The 27,768-nt window shown below is 41.6% G+C and overlaps 1 protein-coding gene across 3 annotated transcripts; it reads left to right on the forward strand.

Annotated features, from left to right (window-relative positions):
* Nucleotides 1–146: 146 nt before the first annotated feature.
* On the forward strand, nucleotides 147–27,768 carry slc2a10 (solute carrier family 2 member 10). 3 transcript variants are annotated; one of them, XM_060836129.1, is made up of 8 exons: nucleotides 147–211; nucleotides 6,370–6,522; nucleotides 6,632–6,713; nucleotides 12,299–12,340; nucleotides 12,993–14,411; nucleotides 18,172–18,294; nucleotides 18,912–19,047; nucleotides 27,676–27,768. In XM_060836129.1, exons 3-8 carry the CDS (start codon nucleotides 6,686–6,688, stop codon nucleotides 27,725–27,727), a joined length of 1,800 nt encoding a protein of 599 aa, XP_060692112.1. In that variant the 5' UTR covers nucleotides 147–211; nucleotides 6,370–6,522; nucleotides 6,632–6,685; the 3' UTR covers nucleotides 27,728–27,768. The 3 variants fall into 3 exon arrangements, with proteins under 3 accessions (XP_060692112.1, XP_060692111.1, XP_060692113.1); XM_060836128.1 differs by having other exon boundaries at nucleotides 160–205; XM_060836130.1 differs by lacking the exon at nucleotides 12,299–12,340 and having other exon boundaries at nucleotides 160–205.

Below are 27,768 nucleotides of genomic sequence, written 5' to 3' on the forward strand. Positions count from 1 at the left end.
CATTCAGTACTGAGCTTCTATTAAACAATTTTGATCAAAATCTGTTGGCTGTCGGTAGTAAATGTTGGAGTCTGCCGCTCTCTGGCGGTCACTTCGCATAGCGACGCTAACATCTCATTAACTCGTTAGTTGTAGTTTAAATTGTCTGCCACGTCGACTTCGGGACGTCGAAACTACATTCCAAAAGGCTGAAACTCGGCAAAATGTAACGGTATCCCTTTTCCCGTAATGCATTCGAAAATGTTCTCTCCGCTTGTTTGTTTTGACTACAGGCGAAAGTAGCTAGCTCTGGGAGAAAGTTGTAATTGTCCGAAATGTTAACGGAACGGTAATAGAGAGAGAGAGAGAATGCTCAAAGAAAATACATTTAGGCCATGATTTGTAACGAACCGAATAATGTTTAGCAAAGAAAGACAGATCTATTTGTCCTTTCGCAGCACGTGGCGTGTTGCAACAGAGTGAGATTTCCGTCTGATTTGATGCAATACGGTATTCCAGTAATTTTGAAGCTTTGGGTAATTTGTAATTTAGAGCAAAGCAAAAATATGGGGAGTATTGTTTTAACACTTGGGAGTATAATCGTGCAAGGATGGGATGATGAAAGTTGTACAAAAATATATTTGTTGCAAACTTTACTGTTTAAATAATGCAGCGAAGATGAAGGTTTGTACCTTTGTGTGTTTTTGGCAATGTATCCATGCCTCTCCCTTTTAGTTTTTACTATTTTAGGAAGTGGAATCCAGCTTGTTGCCTTTGCTGATACCGCTGTAATTTGGAAATGGGATTTTGGTTTGCATTGAAGGCTTATGTAAACGACACATAGTTCTGATCCATTCGTTCCCCAAGTCTGTCCAGACAGTGGTTCTACATCAGGCTGCTGTTGCATGGACGTCCGCTTCTCGAGCATCTCGGCTTGGTACCTGTCCCCCTGCCTCCTGACCCCTGACCCTGCGCTGGGAGCAAGTGGAACAGGGAGCGTGTTATATCTCAGGCGAATTGCCGTGGCGGAAATTTCTTTTAACTGCAGCCGTCTGTACACTAGCAACAAAGATAGAACTGGACGATAACTCCGTGCACCGCTTGATTTTAAAGGAAGTAGCTGCAGAAATAGCGCATCCACAAATTGTAATCTTCCAAAAATCCTTAGAGTTGGGAAAAGTTCCAAAGAAATAGAAAACTGCCAATGTAAAACACTTTACAACCTTCAGGACTTAATATTGAGCTCAGCACCTTCAAATTGTGAACCAACTCCCATTCCTTTCTTTTAGCTTGTAGCGTTCTCTGAAACCATGCCCTCCACCCCAGTGTGGCAGTTGGATACACTATTGTTCAGCCATTCTCACGTTCCAATCACTTTAATCTGCACCATCAGCACCCTGCCCCCCCCACCACCACCACCACCACACTCCACAAACCCACATTCCACTTTTCTATAAATGCTGTCCCCTCTACACTTCACATCAGCTCTGATGAGGAGTCATCTAGACTTGAAATTGATCACAGTGCCAGGACCCAGGTTCAATTCCTGCCTTGGGTAACTATCTGTGTGGAATTTGCACATTCTCCCCGTGCCTGCATGGGTTTCCTCTGGGTAATCCGGTTTCCTCCCACAGTCCAAAGATGTGCAAGTTAGGTCAATTGGCCATGCTAAATTGCCCATAGTATTAGGTGCATTAGTCAGGGGTAAATGTAGGGAAATGGATATGGGTGGGTTGCTCTTTGGAGGGTCGGTGTGGACTTGTTGGGCCGAAGGGCCTGTTTCCACACTGTAAGGAATCTAATCTAACCCACTGTCATACCTGAAACATTGACTTCTCCACCTCCTGATGCTGCCTGGCTTTTTGTGTTTTACTGGTCTTCTGCTAGTCCACTATGATTTTCGGCATTTTTTTTCTGTGCAATACACCCTATTCAAAAAGGAATAAGACCAAAAAATTTAATATATGTTAATTTAATTTAATATCTGTTGGTGGGAAAATGTTCAAGTCCATTGTAATGGATGCAATAGCAGAATGCAAGGGCCAGTCCGAGGAAGTGATGTATTGAGTGAGAGTACTGAGGGAATGCCATACTGTCCAAGTGTCAGTGGAATGACTGATGTTAAGCTAACTCACTGTTTGTTGTTGGTACATTTGTCTGCTTCCCTTTTGAATAGAGTGTTACATTGGCAGTTTTCTGCTTCTCTGGGACTTTTCCCAACTCTAAGGATTCCTGGAAGATTACTACCAGTGCATCCATTATCTCTGTAGCTACTTCCTTTCATATCCCAGAATGCATCCGTGCATGTCCAGTGGACTCATTAGCCTTTAGCCCCCAATAGTTTTCCTATTGTATTTATTTCCTCTCCTGTTTTTGGCCTTTAATTATTTAGTAATTTTGGGATGCTGTTAGTGAAGGTTGAAGTGAAGTATTTCTTCAATTCCTCTGCAATTTCCTGGTTCCTGATTATTTGTTCCCCAGCCTCATTCTTTAAATGGCCTATGTTCTTTGGCATCTCTTGCTTATATTTTTACATTAGGTGCTGGTTTACCCTCAAAGGTTATTTTTCTCCCATTTTTGGTCATCTTTTGTTGGCCAAAACTTTCTGAATCCTTTGGTTTTACCACTAACCTTCCTCATTTTTTGTTTCTTTAAGTTGAATGCTATCCTTAAATTCTTTACAAATCACACAACACCAGGTTATAGTCCAACAGGTTTAATTGGAAGCACACTAGTCTTCGGAGTGACGCTCCTTCATCAGGTGATAGTGGAGGGCTTGATTGTTACACAGAATTTATAGCAAAAATTTGCAGTGTGATGTAACTGAAATTATACATTGAAAAATTGATTGTCTGTTAAACCTTTCATCTGTTAGAATACAGTGATAGTTTCACTTCTTTCATGTGTAAATCACAAAACCCTTCTTTTTAAAGTTGCATTCTCGGGTTAGCTGCTAACAATGGTGATAGCTAGACAATATGTTGAAGCTGTTAGCCCCCGTGTTCTCTGTCTGTGACCTGATGTTCAGATTGATTTTAATCTAATAAGTGAGATAACAGAGTTTTACATAAATTCCTGCAGTTTTTGAGCTCAGAGTTCTACATGAATATATGCAGTTTGAGCAAAGTGTAATGTACCTCTGCAATACAAATTCACCACACAAAATATATGTGTGCATGTGGGTCTTTGCCTGTCTGTGTCTGTCTGTCTGTCTGGGGTTGGGGTTGTGTGTGTGTGTGTGTGTGTGTAGTGTGTAGTCTTAAATCTGCGAGCGGGTGCATGTGTGAGCGTAGGAGTGTGTGTGTCTATAAGGGTGTGTGTGGGTGTGTGCGCGTCTGTGTGTACCTGTGTCCGTGTCTATGTGAGAGTGTGTGTGTGTATGAATATCTGTGTGTGTGTGTAGTGCAATGGTGATCACCTGTAATGTGACATGAATCCAAGGTCCCGGTTGAGGCCCTCCCTATGGGTACCGAACTTAACTATCAGCTTCTGCTCGGCCACTTTCCTCTGCTGCCTGTCCCGAAGCCCACCTTGGAGGATGGTCACCCGAAGGTCCGAGGCTGAATGTCCTGGAACACTAAAGTGTTCCCCAACTGGGAGGGAACCCTCCTGTCTGTTGACTGTTGTGCGGTGCCCATTCATCTGATGTCGTAACCGAGCAACCGAGCAATAAATATCTAGAATTAGGAATCTCATGATGACTATGAATTATCAGAAAAACCCATCTGGATCATTAATGACCGTTAAGGAAGGAAACTGCCATCCTTAGCTGGCCTACATGTGACTCCAGGCCCACAGCAAAGTGGTTGCCCTCTGGCAGTTAGGGATGGGCAATAAACACTGCCCAGCCAGCGACACCCTCATCCTATGAATGAATAAAGTAAAAAAGAATCTGTCTCATTATGCATAACCGTATCCAAAATAGCCTTATCTCTGGTTGGATACACAGCATATTGTTCTGTGGGACTGTCCCGAAATCACTGTATAAATTCTTCCTCAGACTTTCTCTACTCTGACTCTCCCAACCTACGTGAAGGTTAATGTAGCTTGTGAATCATATACTGACTTTTTTATATGCCCTCATTATCTCCTGCTTTATTCTTTGTCTTACTGAATAGCTACTGTTAGGGGATGTGTAGACTACTTCCCCTTTTTATGCCATGCCTTCACCCAGATGGAACCTGCATCATCTATCCTAGAACATTTCTTGCTTTTGTACTTATTCCATCCCATGCTAACAATGCTATCCCACAACCTTTCCTTCCTGACTGTCTTTTTTGAAAAGTCACATACCTCTGAATATTAATTCCCACTTGATCTCCTTGTAACCATGTCTTTGTAATAGCTATAAGACCATGTCTGTTAACCTGTATTTGTGCGGTTAATTCATTTCTTTTGTTCTGAATGCTACATGCATTTAAATAAAAAAACAATTAATTCTGCCTTTTCACCATTTTTGATCCACTGGCCCCATTTCCTGGTTTTTTTCTATGTTTGTTAATTGATTTCTGTCATATTCTGGGTAGCTTTATCCAAAACTTCTGCCCTATAATGCCGCCATTTCCTAATGTTCTGTAAGCCTACATTTCCCCTTTCCCAACCTCCCCTTTTATTAAATTAAAGCCTTCTCTACACTCTTAGTTATCCCACTTAAGTCACACTGGTTCAAGAGATGCCCGTTCCACCAGAGCAGCTGCCATCTACTCTAGTATTGATGCTAGTATCCTCTGAACTGAAGTCCATTCTACCTGCACCAATCTTTGAACTAGGCATTTAACTCATTGGCTTTATTTATCCTTTGCAATTTTACCCATGGCTTAGATAATGATCCTGAGATTATTTCCTTGGAATTTATATTAGCTTTTCATGGTTCAAATTGTTTCAACAGAGTCTCCTGTTTAGACCTACTAGTGGTCTTAGTGCCAGCATGAATGATCCCTCCCCATGTTCCTCTCCAGCCTGAGGATCTGCCCTTAATTCTTGTACCAGTAAGGCAACACAGCCTTTGGCACTTGCACACAGGGATGCAGAGAATACTATCTCTCCCCCTAATTATACTTCCACCCACCACTACTATGGTCCTGTGTCCTCCTCTCATTTGAATGGCTCACTGTGCCTTGGTGCTATGGTCAGTTCACTCGTCTTCCCTGTAGTCCCCAATCTCCTCCCTGACCACAGACCTGGGCTGGCGGGTGTGACTGCCTCCTGGACTAAAACATCCTGGTAACTTCCCCTTCACTGATGTGGTCCAGTGTTTTCAGCTTGGACTCCAGTTCCTCATCTGAGATCCAAATTCCTTATGCCACAAACACTACAGATATGTTTACCCTCAATAACCTTAATGTCCAATAGTGCCCATATACTGCAGCAACTTGTGGATAATTCATTCACAAGAAGCATTTTGATTGTCTATTGTAGGAGTTCTAATGCGATCCTTTGACAAAGTGAACATCTGGGGCTTTCAGTCCACCTCAGTACAAAATAAGTTTCAGTCCTTTTGTTCCAGCAATACCTGTAGTGGGCTGATCTCAGCCCCAGAGAGCGTTCAAAGTCCGATTGTGAGCAATACATTCCAGATGATGAAGATCAATGTCCAGGTGATTACCTCTCGGATAGCCCATTCAGTATGTGAGTCTCAGCCATCCTATTTAAACATTCCTTTGATAAATTCCAGTTGAGCTTGCCTCCTTCAAGTCGGGTAACCTTGGCTGCTATTTTATAGTGTCCCAGCTCATAGTTAACTATTAAGAGTCCAAGGCTTAAGTTAGTCAATGAGATTTCAAAGATTAGTGGCCTGTATTTTATCATCATGTATATTGTGGATCTGAAGTTACATGAAGACCAGTCCAAGTAAAGATGACCAATTTTTTCCCTATAGGGCATCAGTGAACCAGTTGGGCTTTTACAATGACCAATGATGGTCTCACGGTCTTTATGATGGAGACTAGCTTTCATTTCCAGATTCTTTTTGTTTCTTCAGTTTAATTCCCCAAGCTCCCTTTTGTAGTTTATGGTATACTGTATTATTTATGAACGAATGTATTATTTCTGGTTTACTGCGCTCTTTTTAGTCAAAAATGATATTTATATGTACTTCTTTAAAAATAGCAACTTAAGCTTCAGCAATCAGATGTTTGCATGTGGTAAAAATTACAGTCATTAATCATCAAATTGAAGTGACTAAATCAATCAATCCTTCATGCTGAATTACTCATGTATCACTGTGCCAATTAGTGCACTTAAATGGGTTTCTATAGAAACTATAACCTCGCTATTCAGCAAAGCAGGATGATGGCCATCATGTCATATTAATATGTATTGATTCCACTGCCAATAATGAATTTATTTATTTTAATTATGCACTGTGTCTCTTTGTTTTGTCCACTGTAGGTCTTGATGCAACTCTGGCTATCAAATCCACCAGTTACCTTGACTACAAATCTCTTTGATGTACCTCAAGAGGTTTCTAGTGTTCATAACACGTCACTTACCAACCTTCATTTTCCCTTGTGTTCAATTGCTGTCAGCACAGAGCAGCTGAAGGTAAAGAGGAATAAGTTACAGTACCGCAGCTCAATAAAGTGGATATACAATAGGAAATTACACTTTTGACTCAGAGTATTAATATTGTGTATTGCTGATCCTTTCCCAGGGAAAGAGTGTATGCTCTACAGGACACGAGGCTGCTGATGTATTTTGAAGAATTATGTGGCTTTGCTGTCATGGGGACATGGGTGAGTGGTGAAGTTGAACATCTCTTGGGCTTCTTTCACTGTGTCTGAATTTGTTAAATTCCACCATGCAGCATATCATTGTCAATAATAGTAAAATTATACAATATTTTCCCCTCAAATCTTGTTAAATGCTTTATTGTATAAGCTGAACATTTTCGCATCAGAATGCTAGTATCATTATTTTTGGGCTTTGTTAAAGCTGACACTGAGTAGGATAGCACAGTTCGGATATTGGCATAGTAGCCTTGAGACTTGGACTAATAACTTGTTGACTGCATTCAAATCCTCCTGTGAGAGCTGGAAAAGCTATATACAGTTAATTAAAATAAATCAAAAATGAAACATTAGTAATGGTGACCATGATGCTTTTTTAATCATTCATGGGATGTGAGCATCACTGACTAGAGTCTAGATTAGAGTAGTGCTGGAAAAGCACAGCAGGTCAGGCAGCATCTGAGGAGCAGGAAAATCGATGTTTCAGGCAAAAGCCCTTCATCAGGAATTAGAGACAGGGTACCTGCAGAGTGGAGAGATAAATGAGAGGAGGTGGGGGTGGGGAGACAGTAGCATAGAATACAATAGGTGAATGGCGGTGGGGATGGAGTTGATAGGTCAGAGAGGAGGGTGGAGGAAGTTAGCAAAGTGTACAATGACTGAATGGGGGTGAAGGTGATAGGTCAGAGAGAAGGGTGGAGTGGGTAGTTGGAAAGGAAGATAGGCAGGTAGGACAGGTCATGAGGGCGGTGCTGAGCTGGAAGGTTGGAGCTGGGGTGAGGTGGGAGAAGAGGAAATGAGGAAACTGGTGAAATCTATGTTGATGCCACGGGGTTGAAGTGTTTCGAGGTGGGAGATGAGGCATTCTTCCTCCAGGCGTTGGGTGGTGGGGGAGTGGCGGTGGAGGAGGCCCAGGACCTGCATGTCCTTGGCAGAGTGGTAGGGGGAGATGAAACGTTGGGCCACAGGGCGGTGGAGTTGATTGGTGCGGGTGTCCCGGAGATGTTCCCTAAACCAGTCTGCTAGGAAGCGTCCAGTCTCCCAATGTGGAGGAGACCGCATCGGGAGCAACGGATACAATATTGGTGGATGTGCAGGTAAAACTTTGATGGAAGTGGAAGGCTCCTTTGGGGCCTTGGATGGAGGTGACCGAGGAGGTGTGGGCGCAGGTTTTACAATTCCTGCGGTGGCAGAGGAGGGTGACAGGAAGGGAGGGTGGGTTGTTGGGGGCGTGGACCTGACCAGGTAGTCATTGCACATCCATAATTGCCCAGGGAGCAGCTAAGAATTAAAATAAAAGTCATATCTAGACTAGAACAGGTAAGAACAGCACATTCCTTCCCAACCGGACATTATCGAATCAGATGGCTTTTTCCCCTGATGATCAACAACAGTTTCACAGTCATCATTACAATCTTAACTCCAGCTTTTTATTCAGTTGAAACTTCACCATCAGCCATGATTGGATTCAAATCTGGGTCCCGAGAACATTACATGTCTCTGGATTAATAGACTTGTGATAATATCACTAGGTTATCATCTCCCCTGTTAGATGCTACCAGATTGTCATGTTTCTGATTGACTGTAGTAATAAATCCACTGTCCTTACTTAGTTAGGCCCACACATGACTTCAAACCAACAACAATGTCATGAACTCTATTGGAAATGAGTGACCATGCCATGCAGTTGCATTAGAAAAGAAGCTTATCAGCAACTTGTTGCGAGAGGTTAGTAATGTTAAATGAATGCTGGCCTGGTCAACAATGCACACATCATCATAAGGGAACAAAAAAATATTCTGGTGAAAATACTGCATGTATTGTGCTGGGAGCAATAGATAAGATCTGTCCTTTTTGAAAGGAAGATGGATTATATTGGGAAAAGGTATGTGCAAAACACTATCGTTCATCTACGTTTGAATAGTGGCAAATGAGTTGATGCTTTGCCTTTCTGATGTTGCGGAACAGGTCTTTGACAATGTCAAACAAAACTCCTGCCTGTAATTTGGGTCGGTAAAGTAGCTGCATTTGGAATTATATTATTCAATTGGGTTGCATTATTTAACGTTTCCTGTCAGAATCATAGGGAGGACTGTCCAAAGAATGCTTCTGGAAAAGGTTCTGGTTTGGATTTAATAGTTTGGTGAGGAATAGAAACACTAATGCCAGCCTGCTGTACTTTCCCTTGTTCTTGGGAGGTACCGGTGACGATTGGCTCGCTCACTTTTGGAAAGTTTCCTGGAGAATTATTAAAACATATCAATTGACCTGTGAGACTTGTCCAGTGGAGGTTGTTGACTTCAGAGTGGTCTTTCCCTTTTAGGAGCCTGAGATGTGGGACCTGTACATCGAATGTGCTTTATTTAGCAGATACTATATTATAGCAATGAAGAAAGACATGCTGCAAACCATCGCAATGATTGTGCAGATAGTACTTTGCAATGTTCTAGTTTATTTGTTGGATATTCCAAAAATGCCTGATGAGACACTAGCAGCAGCAGCTGGATAGGATGTTTGCACTGTCTATAGGTAAAGTCACCAATGTCCCAAAGGACCACTCTCTCATTGTAGAGAGACAATTGGTGGTATGTCATCATATCTCCGATGAGGGGAATGGTTGACGAGGCAAACCCTTCATGATAACCTCAGCTGGTGTGGTAATTTAACCCACTATCTTGATGTCACTGTCTTGCAAACTAGCCATCCAGGCGACTGAGCTGACATCTTGTGAGTACTTGCTCTGCTGAAGTGTGAGTTGACACATCATCCTTCTCTTTGATACAAAGATAAAGCCTGTCAACAATGACAATGGAACACATCTTGGATATGGGAGGTATTGACAGCCTTTTGAAGAGCTCCTCATGGTTTTAGACATTGAAGGTTTTGTGATCTTGCTGTAACAGGAAGGAGCCATTCCCCAATCATGATCCACTTCAGAAACCAAAGCATGTGGAGCTAGATGAGGGCTCATAGACTTGTAAGACAGCAGCAGAACTGTGAGATCACAGTACAATTCATTTCCTTTATTCATTGGTGATACCCAATTCCAGTATATCACCCATCCAGCTTCACACATTAATATTAATTGTCACACAGATTTCTGTCTAACCCTGTTAAAGGCATGGCAGTACTTCTGACACATGGAGGATTCTGCATAATAATCAGTTTGAATATCATAGAGTCCTTGCAGTATAGAAGCAGGCCATTCAGCCCATCAATTCCACACTGACCCTCCAAAAAGCATCCCACCCAAACCCACCCCCTTCTCCCATAGCCACCATGGCCAATCCACCTAGCCTACACACTATGGACAATTTTGCTTGGCTAATCCTCCTAACCTGCACATCTTTGAACTGTGGGAGGAAACCAGACAAATCCACACAGACACAGGGAGAAAGTGCAAAGTCCACACTGACAATCCCCTGTGGGTGGAATCAAACCTGGGCCCCTAGTGCTGTGAGGCAGCAGTGCCAACCACTAAGCCACCATGCTGCCAAAGGGGACTATGTTAATAAGTTCATTAATTAAAGCTTACTACTATTTCTGCACAGCTTTCCTGGTGGTCTAATGGTTAGAATTGGATGCTGTCACCACCATGCCCTGGGTTTAATTGCTGGTAAGTGAGCAACTATTAAAGAGTGTTGTGGCACAGTGGTAGTGTCCTGGTCTGCAGACAAGAAAGACTGGGTTCATGAGCTACCTTTTCTGGAGCTGTGTCATAACATACTTTTAAAGAGTTTTATATTTTATGTTATCCGAGATTTTTACTAAAATAAAGGGTGAGGAAGGATGGGTAGGTGGGGCAGACACCACTGCAACTGATGCAGAAAATACATCCCAGTTCAATGAAGAAAGTAGTCAGTTGTGTCATTGATCTCTCTGTCCCATTTGATCTTTGTTGCTTCTCCTTCAGTTTGTATTGCAATAATATCTGCTTCTTCACAATGAGCTATTTGTTGATATCTCCATTGGTGCCTTGCAGAAAGTTCTCACTATTTCAGCTGATTCCCTCAGAGGCGGACATGAAGAAGTACCTAAGCAGCCCAGCTACCTGATGTACCATTTGATCTTGACACAGAACTGATTGATCACTGGCCTAGTCTAACCTTGATTTCTGCCAGCCTCTCTGTGTAGGTTATGCAAAAACATGATGAGTTGCAATTTCAAAGTGTAGCATAATTGTCCAGCAACCAGCTTTTGTATCATGCCTGCATTTGGAAAAATCAGGTAATGTTAAATCAGGCTTAATGAAGCATAATGCTCCTGGGGGAGAAGGCATTGCTGTACAGAAACTGACAATTGCATTTTATCCACACTTACATGAAACTCCTTTTGATGTTGTTTGTGGTACTGATGCAATAGAGGTGCTCTATTAAGGGGTACAGCAAAACAGTACTCTAGTGTCTAGTTATCTGGCTTTGTGACTCTCTGGCAATACTGAGCCAAGGATTGGTTTAGAAATCTGTTGCTCCCATGAATGTTGTCGGTGTCTAAAGACTATTTTTAGCCTTGACAGGAAGAGGTAAAAGTGTCTCTTTGACATGTTTCAGTTGTTTGGTCTGCTAAGGGTGAACATCTGATGGAGTCATTCCGTTTTTATCACATCTTTTACCCTTGGCAGTATTGTAAGAAGTGTGTAGTGCAGAAATGGTTACATGTATTTACCTGACTTTATGACGCAGTAATTTAGCCTTGTGGAACATTTACAGGATCCAATTCTCCATTAAGGCTTAACAAAGGGTGCTTAACCAATCCTTACTCATGCAGTTTATTAGATAATTGGCAAATTACTGATGCAAATAAAATTGTTTATCCAGGGCAGAGAATTTTGTTGGTGCCTTTTTGTCACTTATTTGTCACACAAATCCCCACGGACTCTCGCAATGGAGGAACAACATAGCTCAAAGCAGTCACCAGATAATTGTATTGGTGTCAATGACTTCAGACAAACATTTTAGATCCCGTTTCCCTCTGTGGTATGGTTTGTAGTTTAAGTTCTCTGATAATTCAAATTTCTAACATTCAATTCATCGTAATTCATATTCCTCCCACAGTCCAAAGATGTGCGGGTCAGGTGAATTGGCCATGCTAAATTGCCCGTAGTGTTAGGTAAGGGGTAAATGTAGGGGTATGGGTGGGTTGTGCTTCGGTGTGGACTTGTTGGGCTGAAGGGCCTGTTTCCACACTGTAAGTCTAATCTAATCTAATCTAATCATCTCTAGATAAAGTTATTGTTTTTAATAGTTTGACTAAGAGAGAGGGGGAAACACAGTTGCAGTGAGTTGAGTTAAGAGAAGAGTGCATATCACTAAGGATCAGTGTATTCAGCCTCTAAACTGAATATGACCAAAACAGTACTCCAGGATCCAGCCTTGAACTGAATTTTTAATGAAATGAATAATATTCTATGGACACAGTGAAAAGCTTCTGCAAGTATGTGGTCAATTTTCATATTTTGAAAGTTGTTTGTGAGTGCACAGTATTACCTTATAATCTCTTCTTCATGATTGAATAACACTTACCTTTCAAACTTCCTTGTATTTGTTTTCCTGATAAATGAGTTACTCTTTTCATGAACTATATCTCAATAGGTTTGATATTGCCGAGTCATTCCCCTCACTCAGGTCATAATTGTAAGTAGCTCTTCATTTTCAACTTTCAAATCCCCCCATAGTCTCTTCTTACCTCTAATTCCACAGACCTCATGGATGTCAGTGCTCATCTAAATTTCGCTTCCAGCACTTGTGTTTGTGCCTTCAGCTGAGAAGGCCCTAAATCCTGCAATTTCCTCGTTATCCGCCCTAGCCTTCTCAAACTTTTCCACCTTAACGTACTCTTCATCTAATTGTATGTTTATTTGGACTAATCTAATTTTTTATGGTACAGTGTTAAATTTTGTTTCGTAAATATCATATGTTTTACTATGTAAATACAAATTATTGTTCATGTTATTCAATATTTACTTTGAGGACCTTTAGAGAAGTCACTTAAAAGAATATAGTGATCTGGTGCAAGAAGTAGGTGGGGCATTAACTGGGGATTTACTTGTGCCTCTATAAATAGGCATAGTTTAAAACTTTAGTGGTTGGGTTTGGAAGTGTATGCTGTAACGTGTTTCTCTGTTATAAATGTTTTTAGAAGTGTGTAAAGGTTGGTTCCAGCTTTACCTTTCCACCAACTGGCTTTCTGGCATCACAAGGTTTAAAACTGTTATTCAGTTCAGCTAATTTGCCTTAGGTGAAGCCTGATAATGGATGTTTTTTGAATGTTTGCTTTCAATTTCAGGTCGACTTTCACATGTCCTACTGCTGTCATCAATGGTGGCCCTTCTTGGCGGACTGATCTTTGGATATGAATTAGGAATCATCTCAGGTGCTTTACTGCAGCTCAAGGAGGTCTTCAACCTTAGCTGTTTGCAGCAAGAAATATTGGTCAGCGCTCTTTTGATCGGAGCTTTTTTTGCTTCATTGATTGGAGGGATAGCTGTTGATTATCATGGACGAAGAAACTCAATCATTCTGAGTGCGGTATTACTATGTGTTGGAAGCACCATTCTCTTACTGTCCTCCTCATTCGTGTTGCTAGTGGGTGGCCGGATGACTGTTGGATTTGCCATGTCTATCTCCTCCACAGCTTGTTGCATCTATGTTTCTGAAATCGTCAGCCCTCATCATCGAGGCAAGTTGGTGTCTCTTTATGAAGTTGGTGTCACACTTGGCATCTTGAGTGCCTATGCATTAAATTACATTTGGGCGGATATAAGAAATGGATGGAAGTACATGTTTGGTCTGGCCATTGGCCCAGCATCATTCCAAGGCATCAGTGTTTTCCTCCTTCCTTCAACTATTGAGAGAGTCAGAAGTCAAGGTGATGATTCACAGAAAATTCTGCTGCAGTTACACAATGGAGACCATGATGACCCAGACTCAGAGGATTTTAATCCAACACAAGGAATCAGCCAAAATTACAGTTACCTTGACTTATTTCGATCCAAAGACAACATGAGAGGCAGATTGCTGGTGGCACTGGGTTTAGTGTTGTCGCAACAGCTCACTGGCCAGCCTAATGTGCTCTACTACGCTTCAACCATCTTTAGATCGGTAGGATTTCAGAGCAATGCTTCAGCAGTACTAGCGTCAGTTGGACTGGGAATAATCAAAGTTGTTACAACTGTAGTAGCCATGATATGTACAGATAAAGTTGGAAGACGAACATTACTAATTGCTGGCTCTGTTGTAATGTCCATATCAGTCACTGTGATTGCATTCTCAAGCCAGAAAATTACAATGGAATCCCACACAAGCTGCAGAGTAAACGCCAGGGTTAATGGCTCACACCAGATGTTAAATCCTAGTACAGCTTCCTCCAAACCAATTCTTTGGAAACCAAATCCAACATTCACCAATGAAAGTTCACAGATTATGAATCAAACTTTGGCTTTATCTGTCCAGGGCAAACAACAAACAGCAAATAATGAGAGAATGAACAGCAGTTCACTCAGTGAGCCAGCAATCCGATTTGTCAGCACTGCAGACTCTTTAAATAACACTTCACATGAAGATTTCCATTTGAGGAAAATAAGGAGTCACCTGAGACAGTCGGCAGTAAGCTCCACTCACACCTCCAAATATTTAGCCTTAAATTGGATTACACTGCTTTGTATGATGGCCTTTGTCAGTGCGTATTCAATTGGGTTCGGTCCAAGTAAGTGCACTGCTGTTTCATCTGTTTCAATAGTTGGAGGAAGGTGTTGCTAAATAACAGAATAAATAAATGTAGAACTTGTGGGAAATGACACAGCAGAGGCAGTTTGTAAAATAGACTGGAGACTGGAAAGTCCGGTACTATTTACAAGGGACATTAGCTCAGATGGTCAGGCAGCATCCAAGGAGCAGGAGAATTGACGTTTTGGGCATGAGCCCTTCTTCAGGAAGTTTCTCCTGCTCCTTGGATGCTGCCTGACCTGCTGCGCTTTTCCAGCAACACATTTTCAGCTCTCATCTCCAGCATCTGCAGTCCTCACTTTCTCCTCACATTAGCTCAGATAGCTACATCAAATTGCAATATCTCAGTATCATTGCTGACTTGTAGGAATTGTTGAAGCTCATACCTTTTTACTGACATGACTACATAATGTGTGAAACATCAATGCTACTTTAGCTGTCAGCCCAAAGGCAGATCTGACCCACAGCACCATTTCCCAACCCTGAATGGGGCAAGGGGTCAGGACCTGACTATAGCCCAATTGAAATAGGGATTGAACCTCATGCTGTACCTTTAATTTATCCACAGTGGCCCTTCTAGTCAACTGGTGCCCAAAGTGTTGATATTTCTTTGGCTACTAGTTTGGGATAATGGTTGGCATAGACTGGTTGAACTTTAGGGGCGGCACGGTGGCACAGTGGTTAGCACTGCTGCCTCACAGCGCCAGGGACCTGGGTTCAATTCCCGCCTCAGGCGACTGACTGTGTGGAGTTTGCACGTTCTCCCCGTGTCTGCGTGGGTTTCCTCCGGGTGCTCAGGTTTCCTCCCACAGTCCAAAGATGTGCTGGTCAGGTGAATTGGCCATGCTAAATTGCCCGTAGTGTTAGGTAAGGGGTATATGTAAGGGTATGGGTGGGTTGCGCTTCGGCGGGTCGGTGTGGACTTGTTGGGCCGAAGGGCCTGTTTCCACACTGTAAGTAATCTAATCTTAAGAGTCTGTTTCCACGCTATTTGACTCTATGCTCTGTCTGGAACTCTGGCTATGGATTGTGATGTTAGCCCCTCCAATTCCTTTTTACTACAGTGCTGACCAGGAACCTTTCTCACTTTTAACCTCTACTATTGACATACGTTGGAAATTTTGCTAATTTGATTGTCTGTTTGGCCATGTTATAAACGCAGCCTGCTTGGCCATCATGTCCAGGTTGCAACTTAAACCCAGAGCTTTTGGCTCAGAGGGAGGGACTAACCCAAATGCCACACACTGAGCCAAAAGACTTGTGAAACATTTTAGAAATTGAAATAACAGTTTAGCTTGATATTGATTAATCGTCTTCTTTTTCCCTTCTGCAGTGAGGAATTTTGAAAGGCTTGCATTTTTATAAAGGTTTTCATAACCATTGGACATCTCAAAGCACTCTGCGCCAAAAGTAATTCATTGGTCGCAAGTGGTTCCCCATAATAGAAAGAGATGAAGAGGAAACTTCTTTGCTTAGAGCATAGTAAATCTGTGAAATCTTTTGCCAAAGAGGCTGATTAATTAAATATATTCAAGGTTTCAAAAAATTATAGTCAATAAAGGAATCACTGATTATGGCAATAAGGCAGGGTGGCAGAGCTGAGGATTATCAGAGCAGCCATGATTGCACTTAATTACAGAGCAGACTGATTGGGCCGAATGGCCTTGTTTTGCTCCTGCCTTATGGAGGCAATTCTTTGAAGGTCTTTAGATGATTCTCACCACTAACTTTTTCCCTTTGCTACTCCTCATTTCCTCCCCAAACCGATTCTTATCACAAACTATTCTATTTATATCACCACTTACCACAGCAAAGTGACAACACAACCTTTTCCTTTCTGCCTATTCTTCCAACATTTTGAAAACCCTTGAATGTTGACTTTCCAGTCGTGGTCACCCTGTAATCCATAATAGCTATCAAGTCATGTTAATTTAGTTGCATTTATGCTGTCAACGAATCTACCTTGTTACATGTGTGCTGTATGCATTTATATAAAGTTTTGACTTTTTTGCTATTATTACTTCCTCTGGTTCCAATTTCTGTTGCATTGTTCTGTGTATGTTTTTACCCATTCCTGTCACACTGATTCTCATTCAGCTCTTCAGTACCCTGACCCCCTGCTCCCTCATTTCTTTTTGATTTTTTTAAAATACCCTGCAATTGAACCTTGCCTCCAACCAGTTAGACACTGGTCTCAGCATGGTTCAAATGAAGTCACCCAATCGCAACAGCTCTCTCTTTCCATAGTGCCCCTTGAGTTGGAACCTGTTTCTTTCACACCAATCCTTGACCCAACCATTTACCTCTAATTTTATTTACATATATCAAATTGCACAAGGCAGTAATCTGGAGATTATTAATTTAATGATTCTACTTTTCAGTTTATCTCTGAGGTGCTCATCAATATTCGGCAGACCTTCTTAACCAGTTCTTCCTATTGTCCTAACATGGATCACAATGCCAGATCTCTCTTCCACACCCCACCTCTCCCCCAACCACCACTACCACTCAAAGTTCTTTTTCCAACCAGAAGAGACATCTTGACCAGGTTGGAATGGTCACCCTTGGGACTCTCTGTATTTGTAGCAGAGAACGGTTTCTATTCCCCTGACTATACTATCTTGTGTTACTAATGCATTTCTCTTTTCTCCACACCACACCCCCCCCAACCCTGACCAACTTGAATGGAGCTATGCACCACAGTACTCTCTGCAGTCTAAACCCTCATCCACAAAGCAAGAACCTTGCCCCGATTGAAAAAGGGCGCTAACTGAGTCTTCTCCAATGCGTAGTTCTGAATCCCCTCACCTGCCTCAGAAAGCAGCCCTAGGATTATGGTAACTTTGTCCTTATCTACTGTCTCACTTACAGTCACACCTTCTGCCCCTACCATAGATAAAAATTTGATATGACTAATCTAAGGGGTATGACTGGCTCTTGAAATACAGTGTTTGGGTAGCTTTCCCATCTCCAATGTGTTGCCATGTCTGAAACTCAGTGTCCAGCTCATCAACTCCGAGACTAATTTCCTCAAATAGCCAACTCTTTCTATTGATGTAGTTGTCATGGATCACATTGGTGTCTATCAGATCCCATATACTACAGTTACAACACATCACTTCCCCAGCCATTTCTATTCTATTTAATTCTTAGATTTGGATGTTAAAAATTTTTAAGTGAATTGTTTAACTATGCTGTTTCACTGTAGTAATGTCTCCTGACTTAAACCACTTGACCTATCAAAAGAGACCTACTAATCTTTGAAATCAGACTTTGGCTCTGCCAGGTGGAAGCAAGATAAAGGGGTTCTTTGTTCCTGGTTCTTATTTCCTGTCAATGTTGCCCTTCTGCTGCGGGTCTACTCTTCTCTTTGTGAAGTTGCTGTCTTCATTTCCTCAGATTGTTTGAGAAGCCGTTGACCTCACTCTCTCTCTCGCTCCTTGTGAAGCTGCTGTCTTTGTGCTGTCTCATGCTCTTTATGAAGCTGATGTCCCCACACTCTGTCACACTATTTCTGAACACCAGGGTCCTCACTGCTCTTGCTGTTTTAGGTGCTGGTGACGGAGGAGAGAAAGGAGAAAAGTATTTGCGATTCAATCAATAAATGAGTTTGTTTAAACCTGCCTTTGCTATTTTTGTTTCCTCATTGTCTGATCTATCCATGATAGATTCAACACTAAGCTACAATAGCTGCAACAGTACCACAAACTTGACAGAAATTGCTCTTATTTTTGTTTTAGTGACTTGGTTGGTTCTGAGCGAGATATTCCCTGCTGGGATCAGAGGTCGGGCATTTGCGTTCTCCAGCAGCTTCAACTGGGCGGCAAATATAATTGTTACTGTCACGTTCCTGGATGTAATTGGTGAGTGAGGGATGAATCCTTGGGTTTATTTTGGGCCTTATTGTGTCAGAATATATCCACAGAATTTGTGCAGACTGAAGGACTGCATTTGGAGTGTACTGGCTGCTGCTACCTGGGCAAATGCACCAGCTTTCTGCTGCAACAAATGTCCCCACATAGCAGTTGTGAATGACTGGTCATTCTGATTGAGGGAGGAATGTCAGGTCTGGTCAGAAATTTCATCCATTGAGAATATACGTACTTCTTATTAAATAATTTGGTATGCAAAGATTTAAGTTCCTCGAATCTTGCTAACAGACAGCGAACCAATGTCTATTGGCGGGAATGGGAAGGAAATGTAGATGGATGTCTTTTATTTTCAAATAAAAATATAATAAGATTGAGTCCTGACCTATTCAAGATACAAGTGTGTCATGTGTGTATTGAGCAAAAAGATTATCTATTGAGGTGACTAAATGCATTGTTTTATAATAGTGGAATGACCCCAATAGAAACTTATTATTGATTGCAAGTTGCTGAAGTGGAAACCCATTTCCTGGATGAAGGCCAATATTAACATTGAAAAAAATTTAAGAGTCCACACCTGAAAAATGAATGTTATCTTATTTTTTATACAGATACTATTGGACTGTCTGGGACATTCCTATTCTATGGACTAGTGGGATTTATTTCGGTCGGTTTTATATGTCTGTACCTGCCTGAGACCATGGGAAAGTCACTGGAAGAGATCAACAGATACTTCATGGCTAGAAAGTAAATCTATTCTTCAAATTTTAAAAAAAGGCAGGAGTTGAAAAAAAGATTCAGCATTAAGTTGTGATATTAATGGCATTGGGTTGTAAGTAGAAGGAAGCAGGCCTGTTAAGAAAAAGCATATCTTATTAATACATTCAATGGTAGAATGCATTGCTTTAGAATATCTGCTGTCTGTAAAGACAAGACCTCTGAATCACTCACCAGATCACATGGGTTCTCTCTCTGTCTCTCAGTGGCATCCCTCCTGTCTATGAGTTGCTAAACCTGACTTGTATATGATATTACTATGGCCTCAGGAACTACTTCAGCGTGTGTTATGATTAAAAGCATACTGTAGACATTATTGTATACCGTTCACCAACCAATTAAGGTAATGGACCTCCACAGGACTTCAATCTAGCTTAAAACTATAACATTCAGTTATATTCAGTCATGGGGCCTGAGGCTGTGGGTTTATATCCCAGTACACAATGACTCTTATTTAATGCTGCTGCTTGCTATTTCATCACCTTAAACTCTATATCCTATACAGGGGCTGAGTCTAAGACACCTTTTTACTTTTCCATTTAATGGTGTTCAAACCATCATGACTTCACTCGTTCCCAATGTACAGGTCCCACAAAATTTATCACCAACCAGAAGTTTGCTGAGAGTGTTAACTGGAAAGATATGTTCTTGCTGCCTGGCTGCAGGAAACCATAGCACTTTTGAAAACATTTTACATTTCTTTTACATTGTGGATGTAGCTGTTTGTTATGAGATCAATGTAATACATACAAGGGGACAAACACAAAGAATCCTGGAAAAGCTCAGCTGTTCTGGCAGCATCTGTTGAGAGAGAAACCGAGTTAATTTTTTGAATTCAGTTTGATTTTTCTTCAAAGCTGGCAGTAATGATATAACTTCCTACAGCAACAACCAGATAAGAGTGATAATGTTAATTCTTCAGTCATGTTTCAAATGTGTTCCAATTATGTGCTAGCTGGCTGTTGGGGCACCAAAGGACAATCCTTATTAATTAAAAGGTTTGAATCTTCCATTGTCAAAGCCATCGAGTTACCATTGAAACAGGCAGCAAGTTCTCAGCACTCCTTCATTTATAATGGGATTTGTTCTCTGGTGGTTTCAGTATTAGATTAGATTACACAGTGTGGAAACAGGCCCTTCGGCCCAACAAGTCCACACCGACCCGCCGAAACGTAACCCACCCATACCCCTACATTTACCCCCTTACCTAACACTACAGGCAATTTAGCATGGCCAATTCACCTGACCTGCACATCTTTGGACTGTGGGAGGAAACCGGAGCACCCGGAGGAAAGCCACGCAGACATGGGAAGAATGTGCAAACTCCACACAGTCAGTCACCTGAGTCGGGAATTGAACCCGGGCCTCTGGCGCTGTGAGGCAGCAGTGCTAACCGCTGTGCCACCGTGCCACCCTAAGTAGTCAAGATATTTGTTGATTTTTTGTCCTTAGATTTTTTTCAGAGGCTTTCAACAATGGCAGAAGTAAAGTCCTGCAGGGAATTGTCCAGTCATGTCTGCCTTTTCAGAGGTTTCTCAAAACTTAGTGACTTTGCTAAGTCATGAGACTTCTGCAGCCATTTCAAAACAATATCCTGGGTAAATTAAAGTTGATTTCCTTTGAATAAAAGTCCGAAGTAGTAAATCAGTCGATAGAATTAAAGATTAATAGCCCATATGTTATACCTTTGTGACAAACTCCATGACATTTGGTCAGCATGCAGTAGGCTATAAACTGGGCTAAATCATTAACTCCAGTGCTTGCCAAGTCTGCAGCCTTTGGTTAAAGCTTTATAATCCCATTACATTTCGTTCTTCACAGATGGGGCAAAGCTGCAGTGAAACATTACAAGCTCATTACATGGTATTCTCCATGCAGGATAAATTTATCCTACCATATCGTCTCATGTAGAAATCCACAAATAGATCCAGTAATGCCATGTCCATAAAATTGGACAGGCTCAACTTTACTTTAGGATACAGATTTTCAGGACTGAGCTGTGAAGTGACAATGTGGGGCCAATTGAAGTGTTTTCCTTCGCAGTTCATATCTCTTAAGTTTGGAACAGAACTGAAGGCCAGGTGTGATGTATAAAAGTGAGGGTTGATAACAATTGAAGGGGGAGATGACATTTACTTTAACACCTGCCAGTTGCTGAATGCCTTGAAGCGGAAGTCAGTATGATTTTCCTGAAGATAAGGAGCAAGAGGGTTTGAAGAGATTTAAGGAGTTTTTTTTTTACCCAGTGGGTTGCAGGTATCTGGAACTTACTACCTGAATGGGTGGAGAAGGCAGAAACCCTCAAGACATTTAAGACTACTTAGATAAACACTCAAAACACTGTCACATACAAGGCTATGAGCTATGTGCTGGAAAATGGGATTAGAATAGATGTTTGTTTGATGACTGGCATTATGACAATGGGATGAAGGGCCTTTTTTCTGTGATGCCAAGACTCTGACTCTTTCAATAAATGAAAGGTATATGATTTACAAATTTTAGTCTTAAAATTTTAAAGCTAGATTTCAAACTAGTAAGGTATGGGTATTTGTCTACTTTTCTGTGAAGGGATTTAATAATTACTCAGGTCAGTCTTTTCAGAATCCTAATTTGAAACCAGTATGCCACCAGAGAGCAGCCAGCCGATGGCCTCCTGGAAAGTAATGGAAGTTTGCTTATGTTGTGACATTGTACAATAGGAGAGAGAGAAAATTGAAATACATTAGCTTGCTTTTGTGTTTAAAATAATGTGTCCTTTTCTGTATGTTAAATAAAAAAGACAAACATATGATCTATCCAGCCAGATTTCATTTTTGGAGCTGATTTCTAGCTGATCAGCTAGAATCATAACAATTATGATTAACTTTTCTCATTGCTAAATTGTTTCACTTAAGGACTGGTAGGTAGTGTCTGAACTCAGGGTTGGGCTTCAACATTTGGAACATCAAGCTGACCATTCTCTATAGGTCCTTATATCATATTGAAGACAGATGTCTATCTGCTAGTTGATAAGACTTTGCAGTGAAAGGCATTGTTTCAGGGTTGAAATGAGTCAAAGGTCTTATCTATCCAGTACTTGTTCAAAGAATTATCAAATTATTATGGTACAGAAGGCCATTCAGCCCATCATGTCTGAATTTCCTCTCATCATGAGCTTCATGACTCAGTGCTGAAAATGTGTTGCTGGTTAAAGCGCAGCAGGTCAGGCAGCATCCAAGAAACAGGAAATTCGACGTTTCGGGCACAAGCCCTTCATCACTACTTCATGATTCAGTGCCATCACCCTGCCCTCTCCCCATAATACTGACGATTAGATGATTATCTAAAGAGATATAATGCCCTCTTGAATGCCTCAATTGAACCTACATTACCAGGCAGAGCATTTCCAGTTCTGAACTACTCCTGTGAAAAAGTTTTTTCTCATATCACATTTATCTCTTTTTCAATATCACTTTAATCTCAGCCTTCTCATTATTGATCCATTTATGAATGGGAACAGGTTAATTTCTGTCTATTCTGTCCAGACCTCTACTGTTTTTGAAAACTTGAATCAAATCTCCTCTGAGTCTTCTCCCCTCCAAGAAAAACAATTCAACTTCTACACTGTATTCACTTGATAATAAACCATTGCCACTGATACAATTATACTTGCTTGAAAATTTCTTATTATAAACTATGGCGTAAAAATCTGAGTGTACCTAAGGTATTATAGGGTCACTTACTTGAAAGTAACTCAACACCTTTTATTCCAAATGAAAACCTAAATGCATGGGCTCCTTCAATGACATATTGGATAAGGTCAGCCGCTTCGTCGGGTGAACTAAAGAGAAAACTGAACAGACACAATTTATAGGCAGATAGATCAAGGGCAGAGAGATCAAAAGATCATACAACTAGTGTGAGTGGAGTCTCTGCAGGTGACCAAGTGTGTTAGACAGTGAGTAAAGTGTCAACAGCTGAATAACAAGCAAAGGGATGACCTGTAATCTGATTAAATGAGGCAGAGGGATAATTACAAAAATTAAAAAGAAGGTGGTGCTGGAGACAAACTAAATGACTGGAATAACATGCTCAGTATAAGAGTTGCATGCTGAGGATCTAACCAAAGTAATAAGTAATCCAAAACTGTACAAACTAATTAAGGTGGAGAGAGCCAACCACTATATCAAGATGATGGGATCAAAACAGGTCAGTAAGGAAGACTTTACAGATACAGAGCAGTATGGTGGGGTCACATGTAGTGTGACATGAACTCAAGATCACAGTTGTGGCCATCTTCATGTATATGGAACTTGGCCATCAGTTTCTGCTTGGCGAATCTGCGTTGTTGTGTATCTCAAAGTCTGCCTTAGAGGACACAATTAACCAAGGATCGGGGGGAGATCCAAGATGGCGGCGACTCAGCAAGTCTGAGTTTACAGAGCTCTTCCCAAAACCTGGGTAAAGTGAGTTACTCACCCCCACCACACTTACCAAACCACCCAAAAAAAATTTCTAACCTTAATTAGCGTTTACTATTATATTTAAGCAGTTTAATATTAAGTGGATAATGAGTAAACCAAAGGGATCCCGCAGCTCTCAGAAAACAAAGACCCCTCCCCCACCCTCCCCTCCTCCTCCGGCTGCAGCTGATGTAAAAACAGGCCTTGAAGAGATGATTGCCAGGCTGGAAACGACACTCGTCAATTTCATCGCAGAATCCAGACAGAGATGGAATTCATTCGAAGAAAAGTTACAAAAGTACAGCCAGGCTCTCGAGGAATTACAGGGCCGAGTGGAGGGGGCGGAGCTAAAGGCCACGACCTCCGAGGCTGCAGCACAAACAGCTGCAGAACAGGTGCGAGCTCTGGAGCAGAGAGTCCGGGCCTTTGAAATCTACATGGATGACCTGGATAATAGAAATCGGAGAAAGAATATCCGTCTTCTGGGCCTCCCTGAACAAGAAGAGAAGGGACAGTTAGTAGTATTTCTGGAGCGATGGTTGCCCCAGCTTTTAAACCTGGGGGCTGAAACTGACCGGGTAAGGGTGGAGTGGGCCTACCGGGTCGCAGCACGCGGATCTGGCCCAAACCAGCGCCCACGCCCGGTCCTGTTCCGGCTGCAGAGTTATAGGGAGAGGCAGATACTCCTGGATGCCTCCAGAAATCTTGGAAAGGATCCTAAAGCTATGATTCATGAAGGATCCAAGATTATGTTATTTCAGGACTTCTCCCCGGCTTTAGCACGAAGGAGGAAGGTGTTTGATGAGGTGAAGAAATGTCTAAGGAACTTAAATATTCAATACACCTTACGCTACCCAGCGACGTTATGCTTTACCCACGAAGGATCCGAGTATAATTTTAGATCACCAGAAGAGGCTAAGGAACTTTTAGACTCGTTTAAATAAATCGTAAGAGACAATTTATGTTGGCTTGCCTCTTCCACACTCCGTGGGGAGAAATGGATACTTTACTCTACTTTACTTTTGCTTCTGGGAGCAGGGTTGTCTTCTCTTGCTATTTTATGTTATTATACTTAACTGTAATTTGTTGGAGTTGTAATTTTATAGTTATGTGTGTTTGTACGTGGCATTGATGCTATCAGATATACTCAGGTATGGGTGGGGAGGGGTGGGGGTGGGGCACTCACTGTCAACTCTAGCTCGGTATTATATCTAAATCCTATTAAGGAGCGCCCGGGTTAAGGGTGGGACACTGTTTGGGAGAGGATATGGTGGACCTTTAGAAAGGAAGTAAGGCCCCCTGAGAACAAGGGGGAGGATCTCCATTCAAACATGTTTTATTTTTTTTGTTCTTATTGTTTGGAAATAGTTTCCTTTTTATTATACTGTTACGAGTGTATTAGAGAACATTTTCTCTTGTTTGAAGGATGTAAGTGACTCAACTATACACTCTGGATAATTGTGGATTAGATTAGTAGTTAACTGAGTTTCATTGTTTTTCTTTCTTCTTTAGTATCATTCCTTTGAATTTTGATGATTATATATTTAAGATCTATTTTTATATTAATGTTTGTGCTTGAAAGTTCTGTTTATTTTTGTAAATCTGTCAAAATATTAAATTTCTAATAAAAATATCTTTAAAAAAAAAACCAAGGATCGGAAGCTGAATGTCCTTGACCATTGAAGTGTTCCCTGATTGGGAGGGGACATTCCTGTTGTGCGATGTCCATTCTGTCAGTACTCATCACCAACAATTGCCAATTTCCAGGTGCCATCCTACAATTCATCCGGTTCTTCCTCGATCACAACATCTTCACCTTTGACAACCAGTTCTTCATCCATACACACAGAACAGCCATAGGGACAAAATTTGTACCTCAATACACCAACGTGTTGATGCACAAGTTCGAGCAAGGTGTCTTTGTTGTGCAGGACCTCTGACCAACGCTGTACACCAGATACATTGATGACATTCTCCTCCTTTGGACTCATGGCGAGGAATCACTGAAATGACTGTGCAGTGATATCAACATGTTTCATCCCATCAGCAGACTTAACATGACTACTCTTCAGAATCAGTCTCATTCTTGGACACACACATCTGCATCAAGAATGGACACCTCCGTGCCTCACTCTACTGCAAACCCACAAATAACCTCACGATGCTGCACTTCTCTAGCTTCCACACTAGACATATTAAAGAAGCTGTCCTCTATGGACAAGCCCTGCACATACACAAGATCTGCTCAGATGAGGCAGAACGTGATGGACACCTTTGAAGAGCACCCTCAAGAACAGAATACGATGCTCAGCTCATCAATCACCAATTCTGATGTGCTACAACATGCAACAACGTCCCCATAAGACAGACGACTGATTGCATACCCTGTGTTGTCCAGTACTTCTCCAGAGCAGAGAAACTGCGCCATGTTCTTTGCAGCCTTCAACATGTTATCAATGAGGATAAGCATCTCGTCAAGATCTTCCCTACGCCTGTAAAACCTTAAACAGACCATTGTTCATAGCAAACTGCCCAGTCTTCAGGACAACATCAACCACACAACCTTATATTGACAACCTCTGCAAGACATGTCAGATCATCAACATTCTTACTACCATCACATGTGGAAAACCATCCACCATATACACAGCAGATACTCATGTGACGTGGCTATGTTATCTCCCTCATGCACTGCAGGCAAGGATGCCCTGAGGCATGGTATATTGGTGAGACCATACAGACGCTATGACGGATGAATGGATATCATGCAAAAATCGCCAGACAGGCAATTGGGGAACACTTCAGCAATCAAGGACATACAGCCTCTGATCTTTGGGCAAGCATGCAACAAGGCGGACTTTGAGATACACAACAATGCAGAATCACTGAGCAGAAGCTGATAGCCAAGTTCTGTATTCACAAAGACGGCCCCAAGTGTGATCTTGGGTTCATGTCGCGCTACATGTGACCCCACCATACTGTTATAAAACATTTTCCTTTTTGTCCTGTTTGATACCATCACCTTGATAAATTGTTATGATCTCTCCACCTTAATTAGTTTGTACAGTTTTGGATTACTTATTACTTTGGTTAGACCCTCGTTATGCAACTCTTATACCGAGCGTGTTATTCCAGTCATTTAGTTTGTCTCCAGCATCACCTTATTTTTAATTTTTTGTAATTATCTCCCTGTCTCATTTAATCGGATTGCAGGTCATCTCTTTGCTTGTTATTCAGCTATTGACACCTTACTCACACCGACAAACCCTCTTGGCTACCTGTAGAGACTTATTATTTGACAATCCACTCACACCAGTTGTACGATCTTTTGATCTCTCTGCCTATAAATTTTGTGACTGTGTGCTCTTCTCTTCATTTCACCTGACAAAGGGGATACGCTCTGAAAGCTTGTGATTTCAAATAAACCTGCTGGACTATAACATGGTGTCATGTGACTTCTGAGTTTGTTCACCCAGTCTAACACCGGCACTGCCACAATCATATAGGATAAGGACAATATCTGATTTTGTACTAAACAATGCAGAACAGGTAGTCCCATTTTTGGTTCCTGACCTATATTGAGTTTACCGCTGTCAACTAGCACAGCAGTGAGGTATTGCAGTCAATCTCAATGCTCCTGGACTAGAGAAAGGAATTCCTGCACCAGGTCACTAATCTAATGAACTTGACCTCTAAGCATAATCCGTAGAAGTTGGGTGAGAACAAGATCAAGCTTAGCTGTGGTGGCTTTTGTAAAGACATTGCCCACAGAGACCTTCTGTCGCTTCTCATCCATGCTGAGAAGGTTAAAAATCACACAACACCAGGTTATAGTCCAACAGGTCTACTTGGAAGCACAAGCTTTCGGAGTGCTGCTCCTTCATGATGAGAAGGTGTTGGGTGAGGTGCTACGCTCCAGTTGGCATCATCATGAACTAATGTTGGGAGAGAGAGAAGCAATGTTCAACAATCCTGGAGAAATATTTGCAATGGGTTCATGGGGTATTAAAGTCAGAAACTTTAATTTTCTCAATTCCTGCTTGTGATATTGCTTGCTATGCAAAAGAGGTTGGAGCTGAGAATATAAAACTGCAATAAAATGCTGAATTATTCCACAGAAATTACATTTCACATCTTTGCTGTACTTACTTTGTAGAGTCTCAGAAGTGAGGTGCTGCTGTCCGAATAGCAACAGAAGAGGAACATAAATTAATCGTCACAAAAGAGCTGATGGTTTCTTAATTTAGAC

Source organism: Hemiscyllium ocellatum, chromosome 15 (assembly GCF_020745735.1).
Source record: "Hemiscyllium ocellatum isolate sHemOce1 chromosome 15, sHemOce1.pat.X.cur, whole genome shotgun sequence".
Taxonomy (NCBI): domain Eukaryota; kingdom Metazoa; phylum Chordata; class Chondrichthyes; order Orectolobiformes; family Hemiscylliidae; genus Hemiscyllium; species Hemiscyllium ocellatum.